The 21,475-nt window shown below is 38.6% G+C and overlaps 1 protein-coding gene across 3 annotated transcripts in view; it reads right to left on the bottom strand.

Annotated features, from left to right (window-relative positions):
- plxnb2b (plexin b2b) overlaps positions 1-21,475 on the bottom strand; it is a 122,196-nt gene that overhangs the window by 12,434 nt on the left and 88,287 nt on the right. For all 3 annotated transcript variants that reach the window (XM_044193169.1, XM_044193170.1, XM_044193172.1), the window contains 14 exons: positions 21,216-21,400; positions 19,951-20,099; positions 17,195-17,306; positions 16,343-16,479; positions 15,752-15,934; positions 14,131-14,224; positions 11,599-11,796; positions 9,546-9,725; positions 8,139-8,275; positions 6,043-6,143; positions 5,458-5,687; positions 3,887-4,068; positions 1,410-1,476; positions 916-1,062 (listed from right to left, as the gene is read on the bottom strand). In XM_044193169.1, the coding sequence (XP_044049104.1) occupies positions 916-1,062; positions 1,410-1,476; positions 3,887-4,068; positions 5,458-5,687; positions 6,043-6,143; positions 8,139-8,275; positions 9,546-9,725; positions 11,599-11,796; positions 14,131-14,224; positions 15,752-15,934; positions 16,343-16,479; positions 17,195-17,306; positions 19,951-20,099; positions 21,216-21,400 (2,102 nt within the window). The remainder of the gene's footprint in view (positions 1-915; positions 1,063-1,409; positions 1,477-3,886; positions 4,069-5,457; positions 5,688-6,042; positions 6,144-8,138; positions 8,276-9,545; positions 9,726-11,598; positions 11,797-14,130; positions 14,225-15,751; positions 15,935-16,342; positions 16,480-17,194; positions 17,307-19,950; positions 20,100-21,215; positions 21,401-21,475) is intronic.

Raw genomic sequence — 21,475 nt, 5'->3', positions numbered from 1 at the left:
ACACACACACACTGCCTTGACACCTGAGAGGATTCCTGTCACCTTGGCCAGCTAATGACCAAGGCTCAGTGGGAGCAAACTCTGACCCACCTCGCCTTCCACACTCAGTCACTCTGTCAGAAATAACTAACTGACCACTCAACAGATTCTAACAGGAGGCAGGCAAGCCAATCACAGTAGCAACCTCATAAGCCCGTCTGCATTTGAGGTGAATGGGACGAGCACGCAGTGAATTAAAGCCAAAAGGAAACTGTGTGTGCCCGTGAAATCTAGCTCAACGCGTTTTTTCTCCCTCTGTAATTCAATCACAGAAGGCGATCCATCACGGCAGGAGACGTGTAATTCAGGCTAATTTGATAATTGTCCTCGACAACGCCGTTACTCATGGGTGTTTTTATTTGTGCTGACTTTAACAAAAAACAGCTGTGTTCACATTAGCTTCCATTATTGAAACACGATCCCAAAGCGAGACACACAGGCATTTCCTGACTCCAGAAAAGCTGCAAAAAGGATACAGAGCAGGTGCAGGTTGGAAGGTCGAGGAGGGTTTGTGGAGGTGGCTTGTACTCTATACTTGTACCGACTTGTAGTACTTTCACCTAAGCCATGCATTTCACTGCTATATTGGAATGTGTTGCCTGTTTTGTTTTCGAGCCGAGAACATTGACACTGAAAATGGATGTCACACAAAAGCGGGCAGTCGCCTGTGGGGTTTTTGGTGGTTACCATAGCAACTGCACTGTGTGTGTGTGTGTGTGTGTGTGTGTGTGTGAGTGAATGTTTGTGTTGCTCACCAGGCACAAAACACCATGCAATCTCAAAGCAGTGTGTGCAGTTTTTCCTGACACTGACTTTCTGAGTTTGTATGTGTGAGTGTTTGTGTGGGGTCTTTTTGTTTGTGTGTGTCCATCTCACCAGGACGGAGTACTCGACATCGTCGCCTAACAGGCCCGTGTCGTTGAGTGTGTACTTGGCTTTCTTCACTCTGGCGTCCACAGGCCCTTTCTCGATCTGGTGCTTGATGGCTCGGAACAGTTTGTACAAGGGCTCGCCTGCAGAGTCCTGGTACACACACACACACAAAGCCATTTACAAGTTGTCTCAGATGTTGTCAAGAAGCTAGTTGTTGTGATTAGCAGTTTAGAAGACAGATAAATGCATATTACCAATACCAAGCGCTAATGAAAGAAATGGAGAAATCCATGCACTGAGCCCATAGTTTAGTGAAGTAGCATATCATTATACACATTTTCTGTATTAGGGATTTAATACATCAAACAAAAGACAAATCACTATTGAATTAATTTGCCAATTTAAAAAATATATATGTTAAGACTCACTCTTAACTAGAGTTAAGAAAAATGCTAACATATCATATTTAATACAGTGTAAGAGATCCAAAATGTTACCTTCAAAAACTGGTAAAGGCAGATAGACATCCAGTTACACAGCATCCTTTCCACTACGGTCTCTGACCTGGAAAAACACATTAGATGAGCAGTTTTTAATATAATTTTAGTGTATTAATGCTGTATGTTAATAAGTAGTGCAGACATAACATTTGATGAGAAAATCCAAGAAAGAAATTTGACATATTTAATTATTATTTTCATATCATGCGGCTTAAATTCTGAATCCATAAGCTAAGAAACCCTGAGAAATAAACACTGCTTGGCCATCATGGATGTTATGCTGACATTGATATTTTGTAATAAGTTTTATGTATTTATTATGTTTTATGTTCCAGTCTGCGTACTGTGTTTTACTGGCTGCAAGACAAATTAAGTTAAAGTTGAATGACGGGTAATATTTATTGTAGACCATTTTCATTGTATCCTACTTTTGTACACTACTTTCTTAAAACAGCGCATCTACAAAATGTCAACAAGGGACATTTCTGCACAGCTTCACAGTGTCAAGATATTTTAATTCAAAACTCAAGGCAGTGGTTACTTGACAGATCGCCCATCCTAATGTCAGATATCCATTGGTGGTGCCCGTTGTTTGCTGCTAGCATGCCTAATTACATATCTTGTATAAGGGCGCCTGTGTTGGCACAATAGCCTAATCAGCATAATGAGCCTCTCCATTGGGGGACAATTAAGATGTGTACTTGCATAACAGCCAGTCACAGCGTGCCTAGGCACAGCAGACAGTTCAGATCACATAACCCCCTCCCAGCAGTGATGAGCGACTATACTGTCAGACAAGTGGGTCCTGCTGAGGGAGGGGAGGCAGCCGTCAGTGGATGATTTGACCTTGACATGATCATTACAGTGAAGGAAAGGATAAAGAACAAAGACCACTAAAATTGGAGATTATTTTCTCAAGGCTATTTACTTATTAGTCATAATTAGTCAGTTGAATGTTTACAGACTCTAATACTACACAGGAATTATGAGATGTTGCCAAGGGAGAAACCACTGAGCAATTAATATTAGACAATATCAGAGAAAAACATTCGCACTATTTGGCAAGTTCCTAAAAATACCAATTAATTTAACAATAAACAATAATGAGTTAATTTCATGCCAATCACAACAGTATTTTAAAATAATTTTAAATTATGCATAGCTAATTTTTGTAACATAACAATTGATCTCTCCAATTTGGTGAAAAGGGGAATTGTTAGAATTTGGGTCAGGTTAGGTGTTGGAGGGACCCAACATTAGAATGAATGTAAGTTGAATTGAATGTAATTGTTATTTAATGCCTTTATTATATTGTATTTGATATGATTGTTGATATTTGCATATTATTGTATATTTATTGCTAATCAGTCAATCAGTCAATGTTAATAAGTTTCTGTACTGCTTTGGCAATATAAGTTTCTGATCTTCTCACCCTGATGCAGAATTATGCCCTAAAGCAACTCACAGACAGCCAATATAATTTGACTTATGTATTCAGGACAATCAAGAACATTATGGACCAAAAGTGATTTTTAGCCTACGCCCCATTGGTCAACAGTTATAGGATAAGAAGATGAAGAACATGGAAGGGGAACAGCAAAAGAAGAATCATCCAGCACTTTGTGTTTGGACTCCAAGGAGGAAAAAAACAGAAGGAGAAACAGAAGGAGGAGGACTGGAATAGATCAAGCAACAGCCTGGCTCTTGAGAGTGGACTACAGAAGTCAGTGCAAAATTCAACAGAAAACATGGCAACAGAATGAAACAGTCCACTGCATCTTGAAGTAAATCCCACTCCTCCTAAAATGATTAATAATACTGCTGCCAAGGTTTAGATATGAAGTGATTCTGATTACAGAGCTGAGAAATAATGACATCTAACAATCTCATGGCAAAAGTCTACAGCCATGCAAGCGGCTCCATGACGATGTACTTAGGGACAGTGGTGCTTTGAACTAGATGCTAACGTCAGTATGCTAACATGCTCACGATGACAATGCCAATATTTAGCAGTATAGTGTTGATCATCACCTTAGTTTCGTGTGTTCTCATGCTAACATTTGCTAATTAGCACTAAACACAAAGTAAGGCTGAGGCTGATGGGAATGTCATTACTTTTGCAGGTATTTGGTCACAAACCAAGTAAATATAAATGTCTGTAGTATCGTAGAACCTTTTCTACGATAGAACACTCCTGGACAAATGAGGGACTACACCGTCATAAATGTCTGTACAAAATTTCATGGCAATCTATCCAATAGTTGTTGGGATATTTCAGTTTTGACCAAAGTGGCTGACCAACCAACAGACCTACATTGCCATCCCGAGAACTACTCTGCTAGTGTGCCTAAAAAGCACTCAAGTTATGCAGTTGCCATCTTCGTACAGTACAGAACTTGGCAGTGGCATTTTGGTATTGTTTCTGACTGCACCAGTATCTACTGAGCAGCAGCACTGAGTTGCTCCTCACTCACCTGCGCAGCATGAGTTTAGGGTTCTTGCTGTGGACGTATTCCTCCATTAGCTCCAGCAGCAGTGTTCTCATAATGTCGGTGTAGTATTCCAGTTTCCCATGCAGAGCCACTGTCAGCAGGGAGGCAAAGTACACCTTGGCCCTGGCGTTGAAGTCATGACTGCGCTCCAGTGTACGAATAAACTACAAACACACCACCACACAAACAAAGAAACAGGCAAATGACAAGTTAAATGAATCATCCTGATTAAGCCCGCACACACAAACACAGACATACACACACAAGCAAATCCGACATAATGTGCTTTTAAATAATCAAAAGACTAGTGCTTGTGAAAACAATAATTATCAAGATAAATTCTGTTCTGCCTTGTAAAATATTGCGGCTAAGAAAAGATACCAATTAGTGGAAGAGGAATCACCCACACATACACAGTTAACACCTCAGAGGTTGTTTCTGTGCCAGCAATATTGGATTATTAGGAGTCTTCACACATCTCCCTCTATGTCTTCTGCTTCTCACTTTTAAATACTGTACTCCACTAACTAAAGCATTACAAAGTCCTTAAATCAAGGGAAGAGAGCCCGAATTTAGAATAGATATAAAGGACCTCACTGTATATTGACTGTGGTTAGGGCAGATTTTGAAAGCCAACAGAGATGTAGAGCGTGCACCATTGGTGTTGTGAAAGGTAAATCCACACTTGTGATTTTGTTTAATAAAAGTTTACCTGATAAGGCTGGCTCGATTTTCCCTTTTTATTATTATTAGCAAATCCTCTGAAGAAACCAAAACCAACAATGAATTTATCTTGCTACTTTTTAGGAGGATTGCCTGTGTAGCCACAGCCTGATATAACACTGGTCGTCCCCCTGGATGAGTGCCTCTGCGTTGACACTGAATTCTAGGAAACTGAATTTGAAAATTAAATTCTGAACTGAATTTGGAACTCCACTGAAATTGAAATAATACTCACAAGTTGAAAGCAATACGAGTTAAATTCAATTTCAAACCATTAGATTCAGTTTCAATCTGTGAAATACAATTTCAAATTTAGCATACAATATTCAGTTTGAACATTTCAGATTAAAACATTCTTAAAAAATCTTATTAAATTAAGATTCAATTTGTGCTGGCACTAAAATAACTCCATAGTGATGGGGATGTCAATAGTTTTGCAGGTATTTGGTCATAAACCAAAGTACTGAACAAACAATTTGACCTAAAAATGGCGCTAGAGGAAAAGTTAGGGGATCACCTAAGTCATTAGGATACATCATCTGAGAACCAGTGTCTGATTGTCTAATTAGCAATTTGATGGCAATCCATTCAACAGTTGCTGAGATATTTCAGTCTGGACTAAGGTGGTGGACCGACCAACTCCGACATCCCTAGAGCCCTAGTCCTAGCACGGCTAAAACGAAAATTGTGAAAATCTTTAGAAAAGTTTTACAAGTATCACACATCAGTCGTTTTGTGAAGCTCTAATGTTGCACACCTTTAAACTCTGTGTATACAGACATGATCTGTCTATGACCATTCAGTGATACATCCATGTGCAGTGTAATTACATTAATGAGGAAGGTCTTGGAGTTCAGGAGGTTGGAGAATTGGTTGAGCGCCTGAGTCACTGTGGCCCGTCGAGCCTCTGGGATGTCCAGCTTTCCTGTGATCATCACATCATTGGCACCGTCCTTAGAGGGCAGGAAGAAGACGCGGTCTGTATAGGTTTTGTAGTCCAGGAAGGGGATTCGTCCCTCGCTGAGTTCGTTGGTGTGGTCCTCCATCTCAATCATCAAGTCTGCGAGATGGAAACAAGAAAATAGTACCTTGTTCCTTTTTAATAAGCAGCGTTTGTCATTTGTGTGCTGCTCGTCTGTCTCAATCATTATGTTGCGAGAGGCAGAGAAGGGAGAGTGTTGCCGGGAAAATTATTTCAGCTGTGAAAGATTGTTTTCTATTACCCGTTACTGCAAAACTGCTTCTCATAATGATGATAACATGATGTTAAACGGGAGAATTTATTTCATTCACTGCAGCACAATACATCAATGAAATGTAATCAGAGCTATGAAGCACTTTATTACTTCTTATAAACATGGATCCTTTGTGGGGCATTAGCGATACTGCAGTGCTTTTGCACAGCTGTACTGTACCTGTGAATTCTTTCTTGCAGCGGTCCCGTACGCTCTCCTCTAGATTCTCAAGCTGGTGTTTCACCTTCTCGTACTCCCTCTCTGCCTGTTGACTTTTTCTCCTGAACAGGTTCCACAAAACACAACACATGTGTCATGAAAATAAAGTTTGTGAAAGGAAAGGATTTTAACTTATTAAAAAATTATTTCAGCGGTCTAATTGTTGTTCAAAGACTTCCGCCACTGTTGATTTGTTGATCCTAAAGTAGGTGTTTTATGAATATTCGGAAGAAAAATGAGCAAGTTCTAACGCATGAGCACCTGTGACAGACATGTCAACTGGCCAAATAATTACCTTTTTTTGGATAATCTCTAGGATGCATAGACTGAACTTGTGAAATTAAACATAGTGAAAATGAGGAGGATGAGCTATAATAGTTTTTAAACAATCCCTACAATAACATTATACCAATACAATTTGAGTAAAATACAAACGCAATGCTGTGTATGAACAGAAAGTATGTTATTAAAGGTGAAATATAAGTATAAAATAAAATCATGGACTACTACTTACTACTACATTTCACTGTAAAATCACCATACAATTAGAGATACTTCTTAAGTCCCAATATTGGGATATAACAGATTATTATTACTAGACTGGCTTTAAATGAAAAGTATTTGTTAGTGGGCTGGAATAAAATGTTTGTTTTTTTAAATCTTAGAATACTAAAAATATTTTTCCCCCATCATAAAGCTCAACACTAGCACACAACTCTAACCCAGCAGCAATGTTTATTAATCAAGTGCAGCAGGCTATTAAGCTATTAGGCTATTAAGCCAGCCCTCCAGCAATTCAAATCAATAAGGCTCCTTCGGTGAACTGAAAACCTTACTGATCTGAAGTAATATTATATAATAAAGGGTCATCAGTAGGTTACAGTCTACATGATCCACAGGCAACCCACCAGACTCATTATGTTTTAGTTGGCTAGTTCTAGTTGTGCTGCTTCTGTGGATCAGAATTGTGAAGTGATCTTTTGTGCTCTTGATTTAAATTAGCAAAAAATATTTCAACATTTTAAACAGGTCGCCAAAGTCAAGAGTAATGGATGTATAATAATGTAGTTTTTTGGAGCTTTGAGCACCACAAGCTGAGTTCCATATAGTCCCATTATATTAAAAAAATGCAGGCATCTCTCCTGCCGATATCTCCAAAACTCTGCAACTCACACCAAAACGATCTGGATTGATAAATAGCACTACAGGTAAGAGGTAAAATATGTATTTTTGATTTTGGGGTAAACTGTCCCTTTAACTAGTACTTCCAACGGGATTTGGTAAGTTTAATTTACCAACTACGCTACATCGCACATTTGGTTGTAGGTCCATCCAATTGCATCCAGAGGCATTTTGGTCTGTGCCTGTTGATAACGCCCCTTGGAAATCGATAATGAACTGAGTAATACAGTAAAACATGGTTAAATACAATGAATTTTATATGCTCTTATAAGTCATGTTTGGATTTCTGTTGAGTTTTACAACAGTTTGTTCATTAGAGGTCAAACACCTCTCTGACATCTAACTGACTCCAAACAAAAGTAAAGCCCCCTTTCTTTAAATGTGCCAGCCCAGTTTCTGGCAGGGAAGGGTTACCATTTTAATACCAATACTACATATTGGGTTTTAGTAAGGTCAGAAGAAAAGAAAAAAGTATTTCAAGGAAAACATTAATTGATTTTGCAATTATTGTTATTTGTACGTGAACAGCAGTGGGATCTGTGGGACCCCAAAAAATAAGCAAATATCAACAAAACACAAAGGTTTAGGGGTCACAAGCCAAAAAGGTTTGGGTTGGGAACAACTGGCATAAAATATTGCAGATTTGTAAGTTAAGTGTTAGCTGGATAGTATGCAGGAAAACCGTGTAGAAGAATAACAGTTAAACATGTCTAAACTGCAGCAATAGCGATTATAGAATATTACGGTACGGTCAAGAAGTTCAGATAATTATAAACGTTTCCACAGCTTCTCTACTCTAAAAATGCAATTAGAAGTAGTTAGTTACTTTTTGTATTATAGTGTATGTGACGTTAACCTAAAATAGCTTAACTTACCTGTAACAGTAGACAGAAATAGCGATGATGAGCAGCATGGGCACAATGACAGCAGGGATGATGATGTAGAGTGACAAATCGTTCTTCTTCTCGTATTGCACCGAGCCGACCACCCATTCCCCTTTCCCAAACTTGATCTGTGGATAAACACAGAGAGAGAATCTTATTATCTGCACAAGCTCTGACCATTTTAGCCAGAGATTTATTCAGGTAGGTGTCAATGGTAAAGATTCGACAGTGTTGGAGAGGAAACGGGGACGGAGGAGAATCTACATAATTGCCTGCAGTTCTTCTAAAGCACCTGCAGGACCTTTCAGTATTTTTAAAATGCTGGGGCTATGTGCAAGTTGGTGGGCCCATATTAACTGAACAAATGCATAAATGCATCGAGTTTGACATTTTATAATCTTTTTCTATGTAGGTATTCTGTGCTATGATAGTCTGTTGGTGTCACTTCTTTGTGCAGCACACAGCCACAGAAATTAAACAATAGCTCACTTAGAGGAATTACCCAGAGGAGAGGTTACCATATTAATCACAATTGTGGCTCGGCTATAATTAAATGTAATTATAAGTGCCTGTGGCTACATCAAAATTGTTCAAACTGTGAAAAAAATGGGGTCTCAAGATGTACAGAGGACACGCCTAGAGAAATACCGTAAAGATTCATGATGCGTGTATGCTCTCATCTGCAAGTCTGTGTCTGCAGTGGTGGAATGTAACTAAGTACATTTACTCAAGTACTGCACTTAAGAACAAATTTGAGGTACTTGACTATTTTCTTTTCATGCAGCTTTATACACTATGTAACTACATTTCAAATACGTTTAACTCCACACAGCTGAAACGATTAGTCGACTGACAGTAAATGAATTGGCAACTACTTTTGTAATCGTTCAAGTCATTTTTCATGTAAAAATGCCAAACATTTCATGGTTCCAGCTTTTCAAATGTGAGGATTTGCTGCTTTTCATCATAATAATTAAAAAAATAATAATTTAAATCATTTTGAGGTTTGGACTATTGATTGGACAAAACAAGCATTGTGAAGGTGTTACTTTGGGCTCTGGGTAATTGTTATGGGCTATTTCCTGAATTTTTACAAACCAAGCAATCAATCAATGAATAGAGAAAATAATTTGAATAATCCATAATGAAAATAATCATTAGTTGCAGTCCTATATAAGCTCCACCTCAACCAATTACAGCAGTAAAATGCTGCTTACACATTAATGCATGAGTAAAAATAATCTAATGATATAATATATAGTAATATAACTCTCACAGGGGCCATTTTACTTAAGTAGCATTTTCAGTACAGTACTTCTACTTGTAATGGAGTATTTTTACAATGTGGTAAAGGATCTGAATACTTCCTCCAGTCTGCCTGTCTTTGTCTGATCTGACCGTTAAGTCCAGCAGCTCGGGCCGGGTGTCCCTGCGGTGCCGTCTGGAGCGAGCGCGGGGCGTGGCAGAAGGTGGGTCCAGAAACAGCTTGTCGTCCTGAAGCGTGTTGACCAAACAGGGAACGTCGCCCACAAACGCTTGAGCCTCTTTGGCAGTCATAGCTTTGGAGAATCCCCGACCCTGCAGGGGAAGATCGATTGTAATGCTCAAAGTGTTGCGACTGAACTAAATGGAAGAGAAATTAATTACTGCATTTATACACTATCAAGCAGACACATCATATGATGAGTATTAAAAATATTATTGTAAGCATTTTCATTAGTAATGGGTGGAAAATTTATAACATCTCTTCACTGTTCCACTATGAGTGCCAAAAGTAATTAGAAAGATTAAAATTGTATTAATTGTAAGCACACTTCTAAGTCATTTCTTACTTAACACACTGCAGGCACAGCTCCAGTCAATCCTACAGTCCTGGCATTGCAATATACACTTGAGATTCTACAGCACACTTCTGTATCTACACACATGCTTTCAATTATTCTAATTCAGTCTGGAATATAAGGAAGGTGAAATTAGCTTAAGTAAACCAGTGTCTAAGTAATTGAAAAGGCCTCAGATGGGTTTTTTTTTTTGCAGATGCCTTTCCTGACTAATTTACCTAAAGTGTGTTTGCCCAAAGAAATTTTAAAAAGGGAATACAAAGAACCTCAAAATTGACATAAAGAAGTAATAAGCTATAAGACAAATTCACGGCTGAATCGATTCGACATTAATTGATTAATCGGTTGACACAGAATTTATTCTGTTACATAACTATTAATCGTTTAAGTCATTTTTCAAGCAAAAATGCCCAACATTCCCTAGTTCAGGCTTCTCAGTTGTAATGATTTGCTGCTTTCCTTTGTCTTCTGTGATAGTAAACATAATAGACAAAACAAGTAATTTGAAGACTACACCTTGGACTTTAGGAAATTGTGATTTTTGGTTAGTTGCACCACTAGACTAATCAAAAATCTAACTTTAAAAACACATCAGTAAATAATACAGATAGTTAAATAATTAAAATAGGTAAAAATTGTGTAAAAAGAAATATAAACTAACTTTTCCTTTAAACTCCAATCATTTACTGAATATAGAGAAAAGCTTTTTTTCCCTTTGCCTTCAACGTAAAATGATTCAAAACTTTAATTGATTGTTCTCTTCTATTTTCTATTTTTTCCGACTCGTATGTTTTTGGACATATTTAAAAATGTAGGTTGGAAATATGACATGCTGAACCTTGTTTATAAACTCATTTAGTTGTCAGTAAGACAATATTTAATTCTGCACAACACCGGTAATAGAGTAATGTGTATTTAAATTTATATCTAAATGTATACTTAAGGTTTTTGATCATTTTGGCTTACGGCCACTTAAACCTAAGCTATTTTTACTTGGTTGTATGTGTTCAACCTAAAATCAGATTCTTCATTCTCGGATATTTGTATTTGAAGAGTTTTTCGAGTCTGGAAGACGTAAAATTATCCAGTAATTTACAAAGAATGCTAAATTGCAGACAAAAGGGTAAAAAGTGATCATCTCGTGACCCCTCAGATTTACCTTACAACCGGCTGGGAACCACTGTCTGCTTTATAGGTTGGGAACCACTGCTTCAGAGCAATGGATATTTACATTAAGAATATTACAGCATACCGTACAATGTATATTTTGTATGTGTTTATAAGGGATGAAATAAATAAATGTTTGCTAATTGAAACTACTAATAAACATTTGCCTTAGTTCATCTGACTTCCAAAACAATCACAGCACTAAGCTTTAAATGTGCTGCTATTTGCATCATTTTGATATGCAATGAAACCCAACCATAATATAAGCCGCTAAAGAGTGACAATGTGGTACAGCAACTGCAATTCAGCATCTTTTTCCATTTCTATCCTCAAGTCAGATAATACCATTTGTCTTAATTCCTTCACACAAAGAGGCTGACTTCTCATAAACAATGTCATACTACAACTGCAGCAGTAAAGGGAACAGAGCAGCGTGTACTCACAGTGACGATGATGATGCTGGCCTCTGTGATAACCTTCTTGGTGACCTTGTTGAAGACGGGGTCAGGGTGGTAGTCGAAGGGCTTCAGTTCCTTCACCCAGTTGTCCAGCTGGATGTACGTTTTCAAGTGCTGGTTCAGGGAGTTGTTTACCGTTGGAGACCGAAACTGGATGACCGTGTCATTCTTCTCATGGGCGTCCTGAATGTATTGGAGGGAGAGTTAAATGTCACAACTAGACATAAACAACAATACAAAAATGTAGCACACACATAAAGTAAGCAAAATAATACAGGAAGGAGAATATAACAGGATTCAACATAGAAAATAAGGGGAGAGAGAAAAGCAAACAGTGGGCAGTGAATTAATGTTTTTGTTGTGTGAGGGAAGAGTATTTGGGGGAGGGGTGGTGGTGGTGGGGGGAAGCCTGATTTGATACAATGGGGAAGGTGAAATAATGTGTCTCTTTTCAGTCATTCTATTAAAATCCCAATCTGCCATCGTAGAATAGCAGCCTTTGATGAATCACAACTCGCATTGAGTCATTTCTCCTCTGGCTTTGTTTATTTGCTTTTCATTAACTGGACTGATGGATATATTTCTGTCACTCTTTGATTGTTTCGATACAGGCCTGACAATACTCTGTGTGACAGCTAAACCCTATAGTCCTACATGCCGTCTAAGGCAAAAGGCGTAGGCTACATCAGATAATGCTTTGAAAAAGTCAAGCAGACCTACTATATATTTTGAGACTGCTTGTATGAGTTGAATGTCCTTTGTCATTTAGCTCAAAAGTTAATTTGTCATATTAAATTCCTTAAACTAAACTGTGAACCTACAGTAGCTCTGTGAACAGACTGTCTCTTCTGACAGGTATTTGGTCATAAACCAAGGTAATGAACAAATTTTGACCTGATGATGATGCTACAAGTCAGAGGATCACTAACCAAAGTTATTCCAAAAATCACAAATCTTAACCTAATGGTGGTGCTAGAGGAAAACCCAGGGAGTCAAAATTATTAGGATATGTTGTCTGGACACCATAAACGTCTGTACAAAATGTCAATAGTTGTTGAGATATTTCAGGCTGGACCAAAATGGTGGCCCAACAGTGACAGTGCCATCCATGCCACTAGCATGGCTATAATGAATTATTTAAATAAATTAAAACACCTTAGTAATGTGCAGATATGTTGCTAAGAAACATCTGTAGCGCCATCCAATCAAATGCAATCAACAATGTAAACAGTAAGTCACTGCAGCATCACAAACTGTAGCGTAACTTCTTTAAATAACAGTTTTAGGAGTCAAGCAACATATTAGATCTTCCCAATTTTAAAAAAATGTTTTGATTAAGAGATATGTCAACCATATTCCATATTAAGTCCAATACTTATTACTCTAAACAGGTCTTAACAAGCTAGTTTAGTTAGGTGGTTCAGTAAGCTACACAACAGTTATACTTGGCAGTTAGTATGCATAAACATTTGATAAGAACTTTTCATAAGAACTAGTTTGTGTGGTGTGAACCATTTTAATTTAATGATATGTAAATCTATACTTGCTAAACATTTGTATTATAACTAGGCTAAGTTTGAACTTACAAACAGCTGGTGCAACTCTACATGTCAATGTTTACAATTACAAACAAGAGCTGGAGGGTCTTTACAGCAAAAAAACATCCCTGCTTTGAGCCGCTAACCTGAATCACAATGTAATCAACATGTTTTCACCACTAGCCAGCAGCAATAATTCCAAATATTTGGGTCTAGTTCAGTGGATAGACTTAAACCAAGAAAAGCTTATGAAGTTGACCAGCAAAGGCCTTTGAGATAACACTTTACATCTGCTGCTAGTTTGTGGCAGCCAAAGCTCTCCTGTCCCTGGGTAGCAGGGAAAACGGACTTGGCCAGGAGTAAAGTAGTGATGAACGGCATAGTCACGTAATCTTCTGCAACCTTAATGCCGGTATTAAATTTAGTGAACAAAATTGCTACTGCTTAACACTGCCCAGTACACTGGATGGCGGGCGCCGACAAGCTGTGTGCAACTCCTTGAAGTTCCCTGGCAGAGTCAATCCTACTTGATTAAGCTGGACAAGGAACATAGTTATATCTTGGTGAGGGTGAAACAGTGGTGCTGCTATCTGCAATCCTACAGGTTTTAAGGATTTATGGCCTAAGAAGTGAGATGAAGTAATACTGGATTATGGAATCTCACTGATCAGTGGAAGCAAGGAGGAGCAGAAATATGTGTGTGTGTGTGTGTGTGTGTGTGTGTGTGTGTGTGTTTGTTGGTGTGTGTGCATGCTTCACAGAGTTTGATGGACAGTGCTGCTACTGTGAGGGGGGGAACAGATGGAAAAGTAGAAAATTCTCAGAGACAAAGAAAAGGAAAGAGACATTAAGAGAAAGAGTGAAGAGGGCAAAGACATGATGACTTTTAGAGGAGGATAATCAGCGGGCTGATGGAAAGATGGAGATGAAAATGCTGATAAATAAAGGGAATAGAAAAAGAAATGGAAGCCGCACACACCTCAAAAACTTTCAAGTTGTCTCCGTGGACCTTCATGACAGCAGTCTGGATTAGGTCAAAGCCGGAGCCGGTCACCACAATGTTCCTCCCTCCACTAAAACACACACACACACACACACACACACACACACACACAACCAACAACATACATATGAGTATAGATATCCCCAGTCACACAAAGACAAGCTCATAGGGAGAGTTATGGGAAGACAGACACAGTTCTTAAATTGCACCTGGGGTAATTTTCACCAGAGATGAAAACAAATTAGTTTAGCCTGCGAGAAGCCTATCTGTTGTCTGTTGTTTCAAGTCTGTGTGCCTAATCACATGCGCCCTAGTGCTTTCAATTGCACAGAAAAAGCAAGGTAACCGTCTAATGCATCCATTTTCAGTGATCATCAAGCAGTTTGGTACAACATCAAAGACTAGCATTTGTATCCCCTTCAGCTGATCAGAAGTAAGTATGGAAAATATTCTGCACACATACACAAACACGGACTCTGTAACTCTTGAAGGACAAATCATACTTTTAAGGAGCAAAAAGGTTCTTGGCATTAATAACCTCTACCAAGGTTTCAGCTTGGAGGGCAGAGAATGAGGCAGGTGTCTTTCTTAGTGTTCAATTTTCCAGAACAGTACTTGACCCTGTCATCAATGTCAATTTAGCAGCTTTTGCCTCTCTACAATAAAAAACAATAGCACAGTATGAGGTATTTATGAGGTATTTTAGGATTATCGTTCCATTTTAGACCATTATGATGACTCTTTCCTCACCATATCTGTTGTAGAGATTTGGAAAATACAGACTCTGGAAAGAATGATGCCAATACGGACAAGGACAGTGAGACCCCTACAGTTTTCCAAACAAGACTAACAGTCTACTCTACAGCCATGCTAGTGGTGCACAGTAGTGCACAGTGGTGCTTTGAGCTAAATGATAATATTACCATGCTAACAGATACAGATGTTAAGCAGGTATAATGTATACCATGTTTCACAATCATAATTTAGCATGATAGCAAACCAACATGTGCTAATTAGCAATAAACACAAAGTGTTAATGGGAATGCCATTAGTTTTGCAGGTATTTTGTGATAAAGCAAAGTATTGGACAAAGTGAAATATTGACCTGATGGTGGCGATGAAAAGTCAGGGGATCACCAAAATTATTACAATTCATCTCAGGGGAACATGAATTTCTGTACCAAATTTCATGGCAATTCATCCAATAGTTGTAGAGATAGTTCAGTCTGGATCAAATTGGCAGACCGGCTGACATATTTATCCTTAGAGCCACTCCACTAGTTTGGCTAAAAACTTCAATCTAACAGAAATAATTTTAAACACTTGCTTTTGAGTCCACCTGAAAGAACAAATCAAATTCTCTGAAATCAACGTAGCTGTTGTGGCAAACTTCCCAAATCTCTACAAAGAAGGTTATGAGTAAAATGTTATCATGATATCCAATAGTCATATTAGACAAAAACATGAGAACACCCGCCAAATACCACAATTTGCCTTGAACTTTCATTCAATGCTATGTTTCCAGGTAAAATGAAACCTATATTATAAATACTTTGATTTGAGGTAAAATGCTAGTATGCTTCTACTTTATACTGACCAGACAAAGCTTCCTTTGGGATGGTGGTCCAGCACAATGGGATTTTCCAAGAACTGGAAGGCACTTGGGATGGTTGTTGTGGTACTCTTTCCATATTGCACTGTGACGACGAGAGGGTCAGAGGGCACCTTATCTGCTCGGTATTCTCCTGTCCTGCAGGTGATCTCTGCTCCGAAGTGCTCCCTGCAAAGACAAGGACATAACTCAACACTGGCTGTCTGGAGGAGCGGCGGGTCGCACAAGGTCACTGTGCAGTGGAAGCCAACATGGCAGCAGCCTGACAGCTTGTTAAATCCTGGTTTTGCTGCTTCTCTAGCTTGTTATTTTTCCGTTACCACTGCCTAAAATGTCACCATGGTCACCAAGTCCTGCTTATGACACCAAAGTTAAGGTCAATTCCATTTCCGCTTCAGGAATGTTAAAAAAAAAATTAAAAAAAATCAATTTAAGGGCTTCAAAGTGTGCATACTGTAGAATTTGCATAGAATACAATGTCTGAATAACAAGTAGCACTTATCAACTGAAGAGATTGAATTGAAACAGAATTCGGCTTTGGCGTGAATGACAATTATTGAGAAAAGAAATCCTTACACAGTGCAGTCCACCCCTCCGATGGTAACCTGGACATCATCCATACTGCCAGTGTCCAGAAATCGTCCAGAAATTGTAATGAGGGTGCCCCCAGCTTTAGGACCTCTAGAGGGTTTCACCATCTCGGGAATTGGGTCCTGGTGGGGGAGTGTCGCAAGATACAGCATGAATACATACTCATCTTTCCCCTGCACGGATTTACATGCACACACAAGCTCCGACCCACAGGCAAACACTCACTCACACACGTAAGAACCACACACACAGATACAGTGCTATGTCATATACACACACACATTTCCTCTCACCCTCCTTGATCTTGCCCCCTCTATCAGACACACACACACACACACACACTCATACAAGCACCACATCTGCCTCAATTTGCTGAGCAAACAGTTAGGCGGAGCACTCCCCTGTGGGGAAGCTTTAGCAGAGCCAGAGATATGAAAAGCCAGTTAAATAGCTATGCTGTAGCCTGTTAAAGTATTAGAGAGAAAAGGGGGCCTACTGTACAGCATCTGGTTAAAGAGGAATGCATATACATTCTGGCTTATCATACTGTACAGTGTATGACCATTGTAATATGACAGCATCTAGGAGCTTAATTTACCAATACATTAGGGTGTTGTATTTGAACATTCAACTTAAATGACATGCCCTTGGTATGTTCTGATAAGGGGCTTTCTGCAGTTAGGAAATGGAAACATAATAGAGACAATAAAACAACAAAAGCAGCTGATAGCTTTTGGATGCATTTATTTTCTGGGTCAAAAGTTGTACGCCTCCATACTGAGAGAGAGGGAAAGTGTGTGTGTGTGTGTGTGTGTGTGAGTAAGGGAGAGTATTTACCCTGTAGGTGAAGCGCAAGGAGGAGGTTCCTCTCTTCCCCCCCTTCACCTCCACCTCCACCTGGCCCCAGTTACTGTTTATAGGGTTAACAGGGCCAATCTCACACACCACGCTGGCCAGGACAACAGAAAAAAAGGTGAGTGAATATTTAAGAATATTTATTTTAGGGCTGCAACTAACAACAGTAATATTCATTATTGATTAAGCTACTGATTATTTTCTCAAATGATTAACCATATTTTGTCTATAAAATTTCAAAAAAATATGGAAAATGCCCAACACAATATCGTGAAAAAAGGTGAGGTCTTCAAATTGCTTGTATTGTCCGATCAACAGACCAAAACCAAAATATATTTAGTAAACTATGACATAAGACAGAGAAAAGCAGAAAACACTCATGTTTGAGAAGCTGGACCCAGAGAATATTTTACATTTGTACTTGTAAAACAGTTCATCGATTATCAGCAACAACAGTTGCTGATTAAGTTTTTGTCAATCAACTAAGTGATTAATTGACTCATGGTTTCAACCCTATTTAAGAACTGTGTTCCAGATAAAAGATCTGCTTCACCAGGTTTGTGAAAGCACTTGTGGAAATTGGATCAGCATTTTGTGAGCTTAAACAACTTCCACAAATTAAAACTCTTGTCTGTGCTACTTTGACTTCCAGCCTGGAGCTGCTCCTTTGAAAACAAACAAATGAGTACTGTGTCTTGTTTTAGTTAATTGGAGACAGTGGTGAAAATAACTGAAGTAATTTTTTAAAAAAGAAGTAAAAGTAACTTAAAACACAGAACTCAAAATGTGATTTGTTTTGAAGAGAGCACACATGCTAAACAGGTTCATAAGACATTTAAGTAATGTTGTTGACTAAGCAGCTATGAACTTAGTATGATTTCTAATGCCAGATTGGCTGCTTCTACCATCTTAGAAATTGAACCCTCAGGGAATTTTGCCACATTGCAGTGTCTGGAGTTTACTAGGATTCATGTCATAAACCAAACACGTCCAAGTCTGCTGCAGTCCTCGGGGAAAATATGTTGCTGATGAAAGAGGTCAGCATAAAATGGCAAGCCTCATTCGGGCTAACAGGTGTGCCACGAGAAGACAATTAACAGCTACAACAGTGATGTGAAGGAATTAAATATCACAATGGAAAACATGTCAAAGCTTAAAGCAAGTGAGCTACAGCATGCAGCAGACCATGCAGGACAACTAACAACACGATGAAGACCACAGCAGGCCCGTTAGCACCAAAAATGGATGATTTAAGGGTGAAAACATTCCATCTGGTCTCATAAATCCCATTTTATGCCTCATCATGCAGATGGTGGGGCAAGAATTTGTCATAAACGTGGATCCATCCTGCCAGGTGTCAACAGTTCTGGCTAGTGGTTGTGTGGCAACAATGTGGATGTTTTCTCTTTTCCATTTGTATGACGTGAACACTTTTTAAAAACACAGCTGTGACTGAAGAACATTTGCAAGACTTAAGTTTATTCCGGTGTTTTTTTGTTTTGTTTTGTTTTTTGCAATGCTCAGCCCATTACAGCAGCTTCAGGATGAGGAGGAACAGAGTGACTGCAGCATGAATAGACCACCAAAAATCCGTGGCAAATGTGTGATGCTATCAAATCAGTGTGGTATATTTCCAGTGCTTTGGTGACTTCATATCTCAAAGAATTCAGGCTGCTCTGGTCATTTGTGGCCACAGACAGTATTAAAAGATTGACAATCAGCAGTATACCCCAGTGGTGGAAAAAGCAATAGTATTTTTACTATTTCTATTTTCTGATACTTTATACTTCTACTCCAATACATTTCAGAAGGAAATATTGTACTTTTTTCTACACTACAGTTATCTGACAGTTGTAGTTACTTTTCAGATTAAGATTTTATATTAAAAAACATATAATAAGATTATAAAATACAACACATGTTAAAGATTAAACCAGTGTTTCCCAACTTTTAACTTGTGACTCTTCACAAAAGAGCACTGTCTAGTTAGGGGGCCTCGTGTCATGTTTCAGATGTCTACTGTATGACATTCCCCCCCTCATATAGTTTTGTTTAAATAACAGTTTAAGGCCCAAAGAGGGAAAAGTATGCAACATTTCACAAAAACAGCAAATATTATAGAAAAGTCCAAAATATGAATACACGTGTGTGTAGAAGAACTTTCATACCCCATCAATCATCTCACAACCCCAAACTGTATATTAAGAAGTTAAAACTAACTCCACCTCAACCAGATACAACAGTAAAATGTTACTTCCTCATTGATGCACTATTATTAACAATCTAATAATGTAAGTCAGTCACCGGGGCCATTTTTCTGTGGAACTGGAAATTTTAATTTGATATTTGGAGTATATTTTGCTCTCTTTTTTATAAGTAGGATTTTGAATGCAGATTTTTACTTGTAATGGAGTATTTTCACATTGTTCTATTGGTACTTTTACTCAAAAAAGGATCAGAATACTTCTTCCACTACTGGCATTCACCTTTCAAAAGAGCGATTCTGTTTCTGAATCAACTTGCATCTGGAGACTTTCAGATCAATACAGTGGCATAATGAGCTGATTAAAATATACACCCAGGTCACCTCGAGGAAAGGCAAAGCACTCCTTAGCTGATAAGGTATCCAAAAGTTAACAAAAAAAGACCTTTTCTGTTTTGCAAACAACAGAAAGACAGTGTGTGTGTTGCTGCTGCTCATATATTTGCATAAATACATCAAGATGTGTAAGTATTACCTCGTGGAGACAGAGTACTTCTCCTCCTGATGGATACAGGGCTCCCCGACCACGGTGATGTTTTTAATATCTTCCTTGTGGATGCCAAGGTTGGAGCCCCGGATGGTGATGGAGATTCCTCCCTGCAGGGGGCCGAAACGAGGGATGATCTGGATGGGGGGAGATACAGTGGTATGGGTTGGTGTTTATAGGCAGAAGGGATTTGAAATGGATTTAATCAGATTAGTTGTGCAATAAGAATGTACAAGAGATTTACACAGTCTGTTTAAGTCCACTGAATAGTTGCAGTTTAATTGAGTGTTTAATATTCAAGGCCATGGTTAGAGAATTGCATCCATACTGTATGAGTCACGTTTGCATGTATGTGTGTGTATGTATTAGACTCCAACTGATGCAGGATTTTTGATGTTGATACAAAAGATACTTGAGGATAATAAAAAAATCAGATTACAACATTTGTTCTATGAGTGATAAAGATATTTTACAGTTGAACAATAACTTTTACTATCAAAGATTAAAGGAACAGTAAATATAAGATAAGCGTATATTTTGAACAGTAAACATCACTGAAATTTAAATAATTTTGAATAACTATAAACAAAAACACAGCATTCGTTTTGCAGGTATTTGGTCATCAACCAAAGTATTGGACAAATAAAACCATCCAGTAGTTGTCAAGACATGTCACTAAAAACCAAAAATGGAAACCTTGTGGTGGCGCTAGAGGAAAAGTCAGAGGATCACCAAAGTGAGTAGGATTCATCCTCTGGGGACCATGAGTGTCTGTACAAAATTTGACAGCAATCCATTGGATGGTTATTGAGATATTTCAGTCTGGACCAAAGCGGTGGACTGACCAACTGACATAACAGATAATATACATAAAAATGGTGTCTTTATTGGCTGATGTATCGGTCAGGCTATAGTATGTATGTCCATAATGTGTGTCACATTGACATCAACACAGTTACTGATGGATTTTTGTCAATGACAACGAGGCACTAACAATTAACTGAGCAAAGAAAGAATTGATCCGGTCTAGATGTGCTGCAGATCAGCTCAACAAGCCCTCAAGGAGAAGCAGACTTTCAACTCCTCCAACGACAGAAGGAGGAGGGGGAAAAAAAACAACATGACCAATGAAGTGCTTCAATCAATAATCCGATCACCAAAGTCAATTCCCTTTCACTGCTAGTCACAAGCCTTTAATGCACGTTTCCAGTTTAAGGTCAACATAAAGACATGACAATATTGTAACCACTCACATCAGTGATCTGGGGGTCGGGACACTCGATGTTCTTAGGATCCTCGGATCCTTGCTGGTCAGGATTGCATAACTTCTCGAACACACACGCCTTCTGCTTGGCGCACCACACACACCTGTACTTTGGGTCGGCATTCTTACAGAGACTACAGTCCTCCCTCCCCATGGAGCAGTTGTACAGGGTGACTGTAGGAGAAGTAGCAAGGGGAAAAAGCAAATATTACATTTTGCAATATAATAATTTTCTTTTATTTAAAAGGT

This window comes from Siniperca chuatsi, linkage group LG4, assembly GCF_020085105.1.
Source record: "Siniperca chuatsi isolate FFG_IHB_CAS linkage group LG4, ASM2008510v1, whole genome shotgun sequence".
Taxonomy (NCBI): domain Eukaryota; kingdom Metazoa; phylum Chordata; class Actinopteri; order Centrarchiformes; family Sinipercidae; genus Siniperca; species Siniperca chuatsi.
Note: the sequence above shows the minus strand (reverse complement) of the source record. Positions and strands in the feature narration are given on the sequence as shown.